The sequence below is a fragment of the Rutilus rutilus genome (genome assembly GCF_951802725.1).
Source record: "Rutilus rutilus genome assembly, chromosome: 9".
NCBI lineage: Eukaryota > Metazoa > Chordata > Actinopteri > Cypriniformes > Leuciscidae > Rutilus > Rutilus rutilus.
The window spans coordinates 32418788-32434473 of record NC_140223.1 but is presented as its reverse complement, the minus strand read 5'-3'; the positions used below and the strand labels follow the sequence as shown (position 1 = coordinate 32434473).

At 38.4% G+C, this 15686-nt stretch overlaps 1 protein-coding gene across 1 annotated transcript; it reads right to left on the bottom strand.

The window, feature by feature from the left end:
- Positions 1-894: 894 nt before the first annotated feature.
- On the bottom strand, positions 895-13513 carry stoml3a (stomatin (EPB72)-like 3a). Its single transcript, XM_084418237.1, has 7 exons — positions 13312-13513; positions 12210-12313; positions 12019-12091; positions 5074-5156; positions 4661-4864; positions 3629-3763; positions 895-1276 (listed from the first exon to the last, which is right to left on the bottom strand). Exons 1-7 carry the CDS (start codon positions 13370-13372, stop codon positions 1082-1084), a joined length of 855 nt encoding a protein of 284 aa, XP_084274363.1. The 5' UTR covers positions 13373-13513; the 3' UTR covers positions 895-1081.
- Between the last annotated feature and the right edge of the window lie 2173 nt (positions 13514-15686).

The window sequence follows — 15686 nt, the reverse complement described above, 5'->3', positions numbered from 1 at the left end:
TGCAAATAACACGCAATTAACTGCAATTAAAATTAAGTATATCCATTTAAAGTATGTTTTTTTCATAAGTAGCCTGCTCTTTTTATGCTAATGTATACTTCTTTTTCATAAGGGAATGTAGCGTTTTTCCATACAACAACATTTCATAGTTCATCATAAAAACCAACATAAACATCATAAAATGTAATACATATGACTAGTGTGCTACGTTCCAAGTTTTCTAAATTCATACTATGAACTGGCATTGTATGGGCGAAAGCTACGAGTTTGATACAATATAAAGGCCCGTTCACACCAAGAGCAATAACTATAACAATAACTATATTTGCGTCCACACCAATAAACAATATTGTTCTGTTTATTCTAAGTGCGCACTGCAGTTTTGACGTCTGTCACTTTAAATGCTCGAGCTCTTTAAAGCAGGACGGATTCTGATTGGCTGTCGATGTTTTTATCGTTCATCAGCTGAAAAAAATGGTTATAGTTTTGGTGTTGAATCTTTTATTATTTTATATTTAGAAAGAACTACATCTTTATCGTTATAATTATCGTCCTTGTTGTGAATGGACCTAAAGGGTGACTAAATAATGACAAAACGTTTATGTTTTGATGAACTATTCCTTTAAATGGAATAAAAACACAACTGTCAGTTATTAAATATTTAAGGGAGGATTGTACCATGATTGTGTTAATGAAATGTCCTCTTGTTTTTTTTTTTTTTTTTCTCTTCTCCTAATTTGTGTTGTACAGCTTATATAAGCTTTATTGTGTGATCTATGTTACAACACGTTATTGGAAAAGCATGTCTTAACGCTGTGATATGCAGTCATTTGTTTGATTCAGACCTTGTTAGTGTAGCTAATCACTGTTGCGATGCATTCAAAAAACTCTTTTGATGATTATGTTGCACTTTATTGCACTTTGGGTTTAAATATTAAAAGATCATGTAAAAGCATCCTGTTTCTACTTTTAAATTAGCTGAAAGTCAGCTACAAGGCTTTTGAAGTTATATTTCCATATAATACATTACACCACTTTCTAAGAACACGAGCACATGATCTAAGAACATAATCTGGATTCATCAAGTTTTTTTAGACATGAAATGCTGAATGATATCAATGGGCAAGGGGAAGATAATGGTGGAGTTTCTTTCTGCTGCGATTGTGTTTAGAGTCTGGAGGTATCGCAGCTGAAGAGCTGATGGAGACTCAGACATCACCAGAGACGCTTCCTTCAGGGCCCGCGAGGCGTTCATCTCACCCTCAGCTGCAATCACCTGCACACACACACACACAACAGTAATACACTTGAGATCCCTGGAGGCCCTTAGAGCATTGAGAAATCGCAAGACAAACAGCTTAACTTAAAGGAAAAGTGGGTATTTTTTGTCATTTAAAAATGATTTCTCATATCCCAGTTTATGAGGGGGTACAAAATAGGGCCTAAAAAAAAAAAATTACTTATTTTCAGTCACACATCACAGGTGGCGTTAACTACTATGTACTAACATTCAATGCCTACAAGACTATGGATTTACTGTGTAACTACATGTTATTTAACTACAAATTAAACGTTTTATCAAATTTATTTAACCACAAATTCCCACATTTACTGCTAATGAGTTTGAGACATGTTTGTGTTTCAGTCTAGGGTTAGGCTTATGATTATAGGGGGTTGAGTTGTGGTTACGTTTGGGGGAAAAGTTAACAGTGTAACTACACATGTTAATTAAATGTAATTGCAATGCACCAACATGTATGTGAGTTAAATTGTAGGCTAATAAGGGAACAACGTGATTGTTCACTATTATTTACCACAGGATCTGCATTTCCATGGGTTTAAATAAAAGATTTTTGTTATAAGAGGCAATGAAAACAATTTAGTGCATCAAAACCACTCCTTTCCTGGTTAAATAAATCAATTTAACTTGACTTTCAAAAGTCAATGAATTTGTGCCAGCTTTTTGACAAGCCAAACATGTCAGTCTCTGGGTAACATGTAATTTATTTAAGCATCAAAATAAACTTATTCCGTACAATAAGTATAATGAACGACGCAAACGAATTTTGAAAGTCAAACATAGTTCCCCCCTCACGCACGTTATCACGTCAGTCAAAAACTGAGGCTGGCTGTCGTGGAATATTAGAACTAAAAACATCAACACTCACTTGACACTGTCACTTCACTGAATACTTTCCAGGCTAAGAAATAGTTATTACCTAACAATCCATCTGTTTTCAAATTCACATTATTTGACTATCACGACATCGATGTCTGTCAAAAAATAACGCGCACAATATACGGTAGTATTTAAAAGAAGCAGAGATCCAGGGAGTACTCGCTTTTCCTGGAAAACCCACACTTTTGAATGCGTCATCGCTTTCCGAGAAGAGGAAGAAAATGGCAGCTTGAGCGGCTTTAACATGCTGTCTGTCAAAGACGATAACGTGCATAATACATAACTGACTCTGATTTGGGAAATTAACAGGTGATTTTTATAAAATGTAGTGTGATCACTTCTTGTTTAAAAGATTAAGGCAATTATCAAAGTTTGATCAAATGTTTAAAGCGGTGGTATAATGCCCTATTCAGAAGATGTAAAATAAGTCTTTGAAGTCCCCAGAGTGTGTATATGAAGTTTTAGCTCAAAATACCCCACAGATATTTTTATATAGCATGTTAAAATTGTCACTTTTTGAGGGTGAGCAAAAACGCACCGTTTTTGTGTCTGTCCCTTTAAGTGCAAATGAGCTGCTGCTCCCAGCACAGGGGGCGGAGCTACAACAGCTTATATCCTTTTAAGTTTCAAAAACGTTTAGCCTTTTATGTTCAAACCGCTGGTGTCGGACAATGATGTGACAACATGTAGAATGCAACAGGACATTTCTGAATGGTTAATTGATGAATTTATGCAGCTGATGTGTAGTTATCTTCTAGTCATTGATTAGCATATTCTGTCATGATAATCTATAAATCGTGTTCAGGGGGCGGGGTTTATGTAAATTATAGGGTTGGTGATGTCACTAACCCGGGAGGAATGTCGTGTAGTCCCTACCAGCCGTTTGTTGTAGTCCTTAAAAAGCTATTTAAAAAAAAGAAAATATCTCCCTCTGCTTTGAACTTTGAGCGTTGTAACTTTGCAGATGGTGTTTATGCTCAAACAGCAACATTACACTCTAACTAAAGTTAGACAAGTGAAATCATATTCAACCACCCCTTTAATTTTCCAATAAAAGATGATTTTTTTTACATGATTTGTCACATATAATTAGCAGATTTTGACTCATGTATGTAATAAGTTAATTCTATCAAATGGTAAGTGCATAGTAGTTTTTGGAGAATCTGTTCGGAAACAATCATTATCTTTAAGGTTTATTTATTATGATTGCTGCCATTGTGTTCAGTGTGGATTGCATGTATTTGCTAAGACAATGCACTGCAACAAAACAAGGCTTCTTCTTTTACCATGTGTTATTGAAACTAAATATTCACTGTGCGCACCATTGTGTGATATCTTCGTTTCGCTTATTTTTACAACCCACATTCAATGTTGGGCCCTTTATTTGGGCAGTATTGAGCTGACTTTCATAATGAAATACATGAAGCACTGCATTAGAGTTGGTCTTACCTTGGCACGGGCTTCTCGAGTTGCTTCGGCCTCTGCAGCCATGGCTCTCTGGAGCTGCTGCGGCAGTTTAACATCCTTTATCTCCACTCGCTCCACTTTAATGCCCCACACGCCAGTGGCCTCATCCAAGGCAATCTGTCATCAAGATGTTACAAAGCTTTCAGGATCTGTGAGTATGATATACCCTTCTCAGGGGGCAGATGCCTGGGTTTAGCTTTACAGCTGAAGCTTGAGTTTAACAGCAAAGAAATAATCCTGGGTGTCCAAAATGGCTCCTTATACCCGTGTACACGGCACTATTTGCTAATTTAAAGCTGCAGTCCGGAACTTTTTTGGGGTTAAAAATGAGCAAGTACATAACCAACCAGTGTTCAAAACTATCGGCTTGCCTTAGCTCGATTCAAAACAGTAAGCTTGTAATAATGTTTTTTTTAATTCTAGTGGTACTGGTGGATTTCCGCGGGAAATTCGAGCATGTCTTTGCGTCATTACGTCACATCTGTACACATAAAGAAGGAGTCTCGGCTAGTAGGCTATATTGCGTGTGAGGATGTTGGAGGAGGAGATTTATAGCCTTTTCTCGCAGCACTTGATATAATTAAACTTATCAATTTGATGGCGGTGACTGACAGCCGCACGCTCACCTCAAAACATTGGATTCATCCGCGCTGTGCCGTGCCGAGGCACAACCCACGTAAAGTTGATAATTCCGCTAATAACTGCAATTGCAGATTTCAAACAGAGATGGCGACAAAGAGGAAAAACTACGGACTGCAGCTTTAAAATTTAGCGATTTTTTTTTTTATTTAGTTGGCATGAAACAGAAGTTGTGATAGTGTTTTCTTCTCTATTGTGATGTATATCTGAGAGAAACGACTTCTCGAACAAGAACAAATGTAGGACGGGACTTGATTTTGGCCATGGGGAATTGATTGGATGGTCGTGGTTTGCTATTGGTCGATCTCTTGTGAGTGACAGGTGGCCCCGCCCTCGCGCCAGTAAACATGTCACCAGAGAGGAGAGTTCTTGTACCTGCATGCTAGATGAAATGCCCTCTCGGTCAGACAGCAGCTCAGACAGGTTCTTTGTGCCCAGGACATTTCTCAGGGTGGTCTGTGCCAACAGCCGTGTTGCGTGGTCTGCATTGGACACGTTGATCACGGAACATATCGGGTCAAAGACGCGAAAGTACACCACACCGTCCACAACCACGGTCACAGAGTCCTTCGTCAGGAACTGTTCTCACATAAACACGTATAGATGCTCATTGATTGATCTGTTGATTTAACATTCTATTGGCATGACTGTTTTATTTGGCAAACTTTGGGTTGTCATAAGGGCTACATACCTGTAACCAGTGTTGAGGGTAATGCATTACAAGTAACGTGAGTTATGTAATTAAGTCACTTTTTCAGGCCTATACTGTATACAGTATGTATACTTACCTCTTGAGCAGGAATATCAAATGTCACAGTTCTCAAGTCCACCTTCCTGAATGTATCAGTACATGGCAGCACAAAGAAAATTCCTATAAAGGAAAAGTATAAACATTCAATGTTTCAAATATTCAAATGTAGAAAATTATATATATTTGATCAGGGATACTCTTTATTAATGACTAATTACATTATATAAATATGCACAGTCATGTGAAAAAGAAAGTACACCCTCTTTGAATTTTATTGTTTTACATATCAGGACATAGTAAAAAATCATCTGGGGTCTCATTTATAAAACTGTGTGTAGGAACCTTACTAAAAGTGTACGTGCGCCCGAAAGCCAAAAATACGCCCGTACGCAAAAAAATATTCTGACTTATAAAACTGTTCGTACGCCAGAACCTGTGCAGAATTCACTTTATAAATCCCAGTCAGAGGAAGATTGTGCGCACATAACCATATATGGAGCTTACAACGCCTAGTTTTACTATGCAGATCCTCATCTGCATATCATTTGCATATGATTACTCATCCACGTGATAACATTTAACGGTACAAGACACATTACATTAATAAAAATCAAGTAGTTGCCTATCCTTGCCTTGTTTTTGAATAGCCTACATAAATCAAATAGTGTAAAATACATTTCAGAGAAAGTTTTTCTCAATCTTTTCCACTGGCCGAATTTTAATTGATTTATATTTTTAATGGAAACAGATAGGCCTTGGGCATTATTTGCACTAAACTATTTTCTCAGACAATCTAGTATTATCATGATAAGCAATTATCTCTGTGGTTAAAGGCACAATATGTATTTTTTTTGCTTTAAAAATATAAAAAATCACTATATCTATGTTATATATTTTTTAAAGTTGTGTATTTACATTATCCCGACAGTTCCAATTAACTTCTAAATCCAGAGAAATTAATATTTTAATTCGAAGACACGGACCGTGTCTTTATTTCCGTTTTGTCGCCGTCAATGCCGTCATATCCGTGTTGTCTCTGGTTTCCGCTCGTGCTGCCATGGCAACCAGAGCTATGACCCAGAGCCCTCTGGCGCGAACCAAACTGACGCGGACAACTGTGTAGGTCGCAATGTCTATCTGCACGCTGTTGTTGTTTCGTTCAAACATTATGGACCATGGCAAGCAGACTTTGGATAAAAAAGGAGAACTAAACCGAGAATCAATATCAGCGCGGTGTTTTCGAGATGCCGAGAGCTCCCATAGACAGTATAGAAACGAGAGCTCCACGTCCGAGACTTCGACAACTCCTACATGTACTTTATTAAACAGGTGAGCACATTTACATAAAACTAATCAATATTATATAGTTCAACAATGATAAAAATGTTAGAATATGATCTGTATGTTATTCTAATGTTGATCTAGCTTACTGCTAGTCTCATACAGACAAACTAACGTTAACACATACATTTCAACACATTCAAATGCAGTTTAGTGTGCTAGTGTAATGTTAGACCAAGTGAAACAGTGCTGCATTACCTCACAAGTTTAATTTGTCTAATAAACTGACCTGTGAGTAGTAATTCTGCACTTGCGTGTAGTTCGGTAGAATGAAATGTCCATATTCCTTTTCTATCCGTGGGACTCGCATCGCGTGTGGACCTGATAGCTGTCTCTTATCAATCCCGAACTGCTTCATATCACAGTCATGATAAAAGCATCGATGTATTCAGTCATCCATAAACATTATTAGATCGGCCGGCTTGACGTTGACGACAACATCCATAATTCTTAGCATGTGTTGCGTCATCAAACTACGCCTTTGTTATTGTAAATAGGTTAGCGACCCCTAGTGGCGAAAAATTCCATATTGTGCCTTTAAAGGCAGGGTAGGTAGGAATTTTATAAAATACTTTTTTCCAAATTTGTTTAAACTTTCTATATATATCAATACATAATTAAAATGTAAGTACTCTGAAAAAAAGAGTATAAAAATCGCGTGACTCTAGACCGTTTAATCTGTGTTAAACACAGCTCATTATTTCCATTCGGGACGAAACAAAGGATTGGCTTAGGCAACTGTCACTCTCTCTCGCAACCATAGCAACCACCCTTTTGCCACGGGATCTGCCCACTTGCGCGCGCACGTTTGATTTGAGGAATTCAAAAGGCACAGAACCTAGGAGCAAAACAATGGCAGAGAAAGAGCAATCAAAATTCACATTACCAGCAAACAAGGCTAAAAAAGGAAGACAAAAGGACATTTTACAAACCTACGTTTTGCATGTGCTTCTGCACGCACTTTTCCAGTCACAACACCGCAATCAGAGGAGGACGCGCTGAAAACTGTAATGCTGTTCTCTTCCTTCATAACTCGTACTGAGAAGGTTTGAGTTGCAGAGGAATTTGTGACTGTTTCACATGTTCAACCACATCAAAGTTTCGTAATTAGTAAGTCCGTGCTTTTTCTCTTTTTTTTCTTATGTGCTGAAGGGCTGCTGTGCCTTGGTGAAACGGTGTTTGTAGCCTACGTGAAGAGCTCTTTTCCAAAACGCCATAAACCTAAAAAGCTGCCTCAAAGAACCAGCAAAAGTAATGATTATGAATATGTAAAATATTGCAATAAGACATTTTAATTGTTTATTAATTTCTGTGTCGGCTGCAAAGCTGAAATTGACGATAGGCTATTGACTCGCGATCTTCGCAGTAGTGAACGCACCGGAGAAATGCACATTTATTACATAGTTTTATTTTATTTTTGGATGGTTTTGTTTAGAACCAGATTTCTGTAAATATATTTCACATTTTTTAGGCCTGTGAGGCGAGGTGATGATATAATCTCCAGTTCAAGCACCTTATGTTGTGATTGATATATTTACTTTTATGTAATAAATCCAGGAAATTGGTTAATGAAAAAAATATTAAAATTAAGATACAATTAAAACAAAACGAAATTCGTTTTAAAGAAAGGCTTTGTGCTTTCTGTTTTGAGGTCTCTGTGAAAGTTTGAAAGTCTTTTAGTGCGCTTTCAGAGCGCTCGCGTCCATAATGGAGAACTGTCACGTAATATTGTTTTTCCTCATAAATGCAAGACTTTTTTAAAAAGACAAACCATACATTTTTGAAAAAATAAAAAAGATGGATTTATAGCGTTTTGGGGAAAAAAATGGATGGATTTATAGCGTTTTGAAAATATATATATATTTTTTTACTTTGAATTGATCATCAACAATATTGTTGTTTGATTTAATAATCACTGTTGCAAGAGATACCTAGTTCCGTTTTTCTTTTCTTTTTTAGTGAGTGGAAAAAGTAGGGGCTACCTCAGATTCTGTTTAGTTAGCTCGGATCCTTTATTGTTTTTTATTTTTCTAAAGCCTACAATAATAGGTCAAATGCAGCAAGTCAAAAGACCAACTGGACCTTCTTTGCCAGTTTGCACACATTTCTTTGAAGGATGGCAAAAATATCGCCTGAATATCGATATCGAGATATTGGGAAAAAATATCGAGATATTCATTTTTGTCAATATCTCCCACCCCTACATGCAGAACACCATATATGTTATGAATCTTACACGAAATTCATCTTCATCACAATGTAACTGATGGTAATGGAAAAACGTGTATCAATGCAACCTGTTTTTAGCTTTGCCTTATAGATATAACTACCTCGTTAGCGAATCAAAAAATATATATTTTAAACTTTACCAATATCAATATGCTAGCTTGATAGTGAGTACTAAAATACATCTTATTTGTTTATATTCATAATGATAAAGTTAGATTTTTTTATTACATGTGATTCGGACATGATGTCACTACATGCACTGTGCTCCTTCCTCTCCGCTCGTCTCAGGTAAATAATGCGTCTTCCAGCTCAGCGGTCGGAGTCGCACGTTCATGTGTTTTGGGGGCGTGGCTTTGGAAGGAGCCCAGAAGGGAGGGGGTGGAGTGAATGGAAATAATGAGCTGTCTTTAAAACAGTCGTGAGAGGTCTACAGACACTCGATTTTTATACTTTCTTTTTCAGAGTACTTACATTTTAATTGTATTGATATATAAATAAAGTTTAAACAAATTTGGAAAAGAAGTTTTTTAGACAATTCCTACCTACCCTACCTTTAAAACATTAAAACAGCACGCCACAGGAAAAGTGTTCAAAAACATCGCATCCACAACAAATATTTCTATTGATTGAATTTGAATATAAAAAATGTTGTAACTTCTCAGTAATGATTTCATTTTTAAGTGTTTAACTCCATTAATTTGAATGGCATATTTAACCTAAATGTTTATATCAGAAGTAAAACATAGTTTAAATCATTATTTTATTTATTTAAACTGTTATCTGCGTCAGTTACACTAAACGGCCCAACGCGCTTGCTGGCGCGGACATTTAAGAAGGGATGGATATTTGCTTCAAGTGACAGGCTTGGTGAGTGAAATTATATTTGTATTATCTTTCTGTATATGTTTAATTTTCTTTAGATTTTCAGTCTAAAAGTGACCAAAAAGACACTTAGCTCCAGCTCACCATCAGTGTCGCCAAACTGCTCCATCTCCAAAACGTTCGTACACATGGGTCAGAGTTTGCGTGCAGGTGCGCAAATTTTCCCGTCAAGTTTTTTTTTATAAATCACAACTTATGCGTCGGAAGTGGCGTACGCCTCTTTCAGGGCCTGTTTTGTGCGTATGCAACGGTTATAAACGAGCCTCTGGTACTTAGCTGGAGCCTACACCATGATGGTAGTTGAACACACTCAGGGTTACAGGATTAGTTTCAAGTTGACAGAACCAAACCAATTCAATCAGTCTTTGTTTGTACAATTACACTGAATATCAACTTTCCCTGTCCACTCAGACTTTGATCCCGAGTTTATAGAGTGCGTGCACAAGAAAGTGTGAAGTTGGCAAACAGCCAATCACATGCCTTGAAACATAGAGAAACTGGCGAAAGGCTGATGTTCCGCTCAAAGCCCTCCACGATGGTCATGGGAACTTTGCAAAACAGCGGTGGCCAGAGATGGATAGCATGCTGATACATCCATGCCTTGAACTTCCCTGGGAGTCCTGACTTATCCACTGTTGACAGCCATGCTTTCAGCTCCATACTATGCACAGTTGTCTTAACCCTTTCATGCATGGTGTCCACATTTGTGGACAGTTAATTTAACTCCATTTAGGGCTCATTTATCATGGTCATTTTTTTTTCAAACCACTTGAGGGCAGTGTCAGTAGATTGACAGCAATATTGTGACAGTGGTCTTGCATTCCAAATATTCATTGCTTGATGACATCATTAATCCAAGATGGCTGACACAGCGATAGCCATGTGCCAAATGCAACAGGCATATCTGTGAAATACATGGATGTCAATTGAGGTGAAAAAAAAAAAATAGTATGTACAGTAAAGTATGATGAATATGTTTGTATTTTATTTTATAAACTAAAATTTAGAGTAAAATGTAGTTTTTATACACCAAAAACTAACTGTCCACGTATGTGGACGTCATGCAACAGTGGAGTCAGATTGCATAAAGTCTGATTTCTGTAACCTGCTAGTATATCTGTTCTATTTTTTCAAAGATGTTATGAATTGTCTTATATTGTAATAAAACAGACATTTAACAAATATATCAACATAAATAACCATTCAAAACGACATATAATGGCATTAAATGGCAACTTTACACATACCGAGACAAATTTATGTTACGTTTTAGATGCTGATATACTATAACTGAGAGTAAGACAAGGATGAAAATATAATAAGTTTTTACAATCAGCAGTGAATGTTTTCCATGATTTGCCCATATTGCTTCTAGGTTTCCGCCGAATATATATATAGCTACCGTTAAAGTTCCTACAATATTATTGTTTTAATAACTGAGCTGATATACATCGCATAACATGCCATAGTAAAAACACAATGTGCTATATTGTCATCTGTGGCTTTATGTCCTTTGTTGCATGGTGTCCACATACGTGGACAATTAAATAATTTTTAAATAAAACTGAATTTTGTACAAATTAAAATGCATTTCAATTTTAGCATCATAATAAAATAATAATGAAAGGTTAAGGTCCCGCCACAGCATTTCAGTCAGGTTGAGGTCTGGACTTTGACTGGGCCAATGCAACACCTTGATTCTTTTCTTTTTCAGCCATTCTGTTGTATATTTGCTGGTGTTCTCGCGATCATTGTCCTGTTGCATGACCAAGTTTCGGCCAAGCTTTAGCTGTCGGACAGATGGCTTTACATTTGGCTCTGGAACACTTACAGAGGATTTCATGGTCGACTCAATGACTGCAAGGTGCCCAGGTCATATGGCTACAAAACAATCCCAAATCATCACCCCTCCACCACCGTGCTTGACAGCTGGTATGAGGTGTTTGTGCCGTGTTTGTTACAGAAGTCTTGTGGTTTGTTCAGTTGCAACTTTACAAACCTTAGTTGTGCTGCCATGTTCTTTATAGAGAGAAGAGTCTTTCTCCTGGCAACCTTTCCAAACAAGCCATAATTCTTCAGTCTTTTTCAGGTTGTATACTGACAGGAACTTTAACATTTAACATATTAACTGAGGCCTGTACAGACTGAGATGTAGCTCTTGGGTTTTAGCAGTGCCGGACTGCTACTTACCCTCTTCCTATGGAAGCAGTAAGGTGTAGCTTTTCACACATGGCTTCTCCATTTTGGCCTAGTTTTTGTTAAATAAATAATTACATGGTGTAATATGTCATGCGTTGTTGTTCATCTGAGGTTGTATTTACTTAATTTTAAGACCTGCGAAAGACCAAATATATTTTTTTTATTAAGTCCTGATACGTAAAACCATAGAATTCAAAGAGGGTGTACTTTCTTTTTCACATCTTCAACACTAACAATTTTGATTCATCTTATGTGTCCCTTTGATTAACGGGATCCAGGTGTTAAATAGATTCCAATAAGCTGAAATTGAAAATGAAAAGCTTTTTCATACCAGGTCCTTTTGGTTTCTTGTCCACAATACGACCTAATCGAAAAATCACGGCCCTTTCATACTCCTTCACAATCTAAGAGTGAGCCAATGAGTACATTGTCCAGTCAGTCTTAATTTACATAGATGATAAGTACTGTGTTGAACAAGACATTGACTGTGTATTAGAAAATCTTCTTAAAGACACACCTTACCTTGATGCACATAAAAATGGTAACAGGAAGCAATCCAATGGTGAAAATGATGGCGATAAAGATGATTAACCAGCCGAAGCATCCCAGCGAGGGCGGTTTATCATCTGAAAGACATGGAGCCAAACATTTTGTAGGACTTTTTGCTGTTGTTGTGGGAGATCATTTAGAAATCAGCTTTGCTGCAATGATAATGATCTATACCTGAAATTGTTACAATCAACTCTGTTACAACTTTTCCCCAACCAATCAATCAATCAATCAATCAATCAATCAATCAATCAATCAAATCAAATTTAGACACTTTTCTACAGCACGATAGAAATACATGTAATGAATTATATTCACTGTTTTGTTCTCTTGGCAGCATTTGTCAGTTCAGTCTTCAATCATGTTATTCAAGTAAAATAAAAAAAGTTCAATAATATTTCTTTCAAACTAGCTAACCCTTGCTAAGTTACCTTAAATGTGACTAAATGTGCAACCCTATTACTAAGAACTTTTTTTTTTTTTTTTTGCCTATTTGAAATTGATGTCAATTGCTAGAAAATGTAAAATTAAGTTTATATAATAAGAACAGAAACAGTTCATGTAATCTTTCATTTGACCTCCTGAGTTGGAGGAGAAGGTCCTACATCAGTATAACTGTATAACATATACATGTATAACTGAAACACATCAATTAAATGTATAACTGAAACACATTTAAACTTTATTAAAGAAGCCTGATACATGCAAACCAGACGGAGATAATGCCCTGATATTGTGGGATATTACATTTCATTTAACCCTGGATTACATGTCAGGTAAACATATCAAATTCCACAGAGACACCTCTACTGACTCACGTGTGCTTACGATCACGTGTATACAACATGTATTAGCATCGCTGTCCTCAGGAACTTAGTCATGTTCAATTGATGGTGACATTATTGCCATGGTGCATTTTTGTACAATAAGCATAAACCCTATTTTCATGTTAATGGCATTGTGAATTGTTACAATCACAGTTTTTCTTTTTTTTTTTTTAATGGAACGTTTTATTTAATATTGTTTTAGTATTTTAAAGATTTTGTTTAAGATCTAGAAATGTAAACAGGCATACCTTTCATTATATGTCTGCCATGCTCAGTCTCCCGGTCTTGGACTCTGATTACGGTGGTCATGTTGGAGCGACACAAGTGTAAGATGTGTTATGGAAGACGGCAGGTAGAAGCTTTTAACGTGTACTCACCTTCCCATGAGGGTGTGTCCTGCTTCCCGATAGACCACAGTACTGGAGGAGGGGAGCATTCAGACTCATTTGATATCAGATGTGACTGTGAATATACCATGAACCTGAATATTGTGTGGAGCAAAATTATATTTTATTTGTTCAGGTACATTTATTAAATATTGTCTTCGCTGTAGTGGGAACTTTATAATTCAAAGATTTCTGCACCATCACAAGGAAGGAAATATGAGATGTGTAATCACATAACATACCATCATACATGAAAAATGCTGACATATGACCAGATATGACCTGTGTATTATGTCTGCTAAACTAAAAATCATATTATTTTGCTGTAATTGCTGGTTAAAGTGTTCATGACATAGATTTTTATTTTATTTTAATATGTTCCCTGAGGTTTACCTATAATGTTAAGTTATTTATTTTTTTACACAAATATATATATGTGTGTGTGTGTGTGTGTGGAAAAATGTTTTTGTTTCTAACGTAACCTCAGTTCCCTGATAACGATGTTAATGCATTGCATTAGTTTTGCTGACGCTATGGGAAACTCTGTTTCTCTGAATACTGAAGACTGATTGGATCATGTTTGTGCACCTGCACAAACAAATGGCATTTCAGCCCGCCAAAATGGGTAGTATACTGTTGGAATCTTTTGACTGAGGAGTGGCAAGCGTTGACTCATGAGTGAGCATAGTAGCATGGCCAGCCACGCAATGATCGCTCCAGTTATCTCAGGGAACTGAAGTTATATTAGTAACCAAAACGTTCCCTTTCAGTGCGGTTCACTCACATTTTCGCTGACGAAAGGTGGACGGCAAGAACCAGCCGGCCGCTGCACAGATGTCACCAATGGACACCCCACTTGACCACAACTAGGAGGAGGCCTTTCCCCAGGTGGAGTGGGCCTTCACTCTGATAGGACACTGCAAGCCCAAGGAAGTACAGGCCAGTGGTATTGCTTCCACTATCCAACGAGACAGTCTCTGCTTTATGACTGACAGCCCCTCCGAAGCACACAAACAGCTGCTATGATTGCCAGAACTGGCTAGACCACCCAATATTTACTCTGAGGACCCAGACTGGGCAGAGTAGATGTAATGACTGCTCATCCTCAGAAGCAGGAAGAGCAGAGAGCATTATGACCTGAGCTCTGAACAGCGTGGAGAGTATCTTAGGTGTGTAGCCTCGCCTTGTTTTAAGGACGACTTTACTGTCATTGGATCCATCCACTGTGACTGCAGGTCACTCTTAAGCGTAAGGGGGCGGAGTTCAGCCATCAGAAGCGGCTTGGACGGGGGGTCTCGAAGCGCCCTAATGGCTACCACATACACTTTGAGCATAGCATTGGATGTGTCCACCATTTAGAAGCTCTTGCAGAAATTACAGTATTGGTGCAATGCCACAATATGGGGGATCTATGTTCCGGGTACCAGAAAATACAGTTAAGGACATATAGGCGCCTATAGTGGGTGCCCTCGCCTCAGAGATAGTGTTCATGATGTTCTGGGAGAGGCGTGAAGGCTCCCGTCGAAGGGCCACAGATGGAGGCTCCACAACTCGGGTTGGGGATGCCAGATCATCCCTTCCGCTTGGGAAAGGAGCTCCCTCCTTAGTGGAATTGGCCAGGGGGCTGTTGCCAGCAGCGGCACCATCCTCGGAAACCAACACTGGTTCTGCCAGAGTGGGGCCACTAGCGGGACCGAGCATCTGTTCTCCCTAATTTGGCTGACGACCTGAGGGAGCAGAGCTACCAGATGGAAGGCATACAGGCGTGAACGGGGCCGCTCGTGGGCCAACACATCCTGATCCTTCGAGAAGAACGCTGGGGAGTGGGAGATGTCTTTCGAGGCAGAGAGGTCTACTTCCACTCGCCGAAGATACTCCAAATCATCTGTACCGTCTGGGGGGTGGTCTCCCTTCCCCTAGAGACCGTCCATCCGGGACAGCATGTCTGCTCCCTTGTTCAGAGAGCCATGGCCTCACTGAGCGGAGGTTGTGCTGAGCCCATAGGAAGAGGTGACTCACCAGCCTGTTCAGCAGGCATGACCCGAGTCCCCCCTGGGTGATTTATGAAGGCCAGCACTGTCATGTTGTCCTATTGGACCAGGACGAGGTGCCCTGTCCGTTGTGGCTGGAAGGCGTTGAAGGCCAGGAAGACTGCCATCATCTATAGGCAGTTGATGTGCCAGTTAAGCATCGGGCCCGTCCATGAGCCAAATGCTGGCCTGTCGTCGCACAGGGCA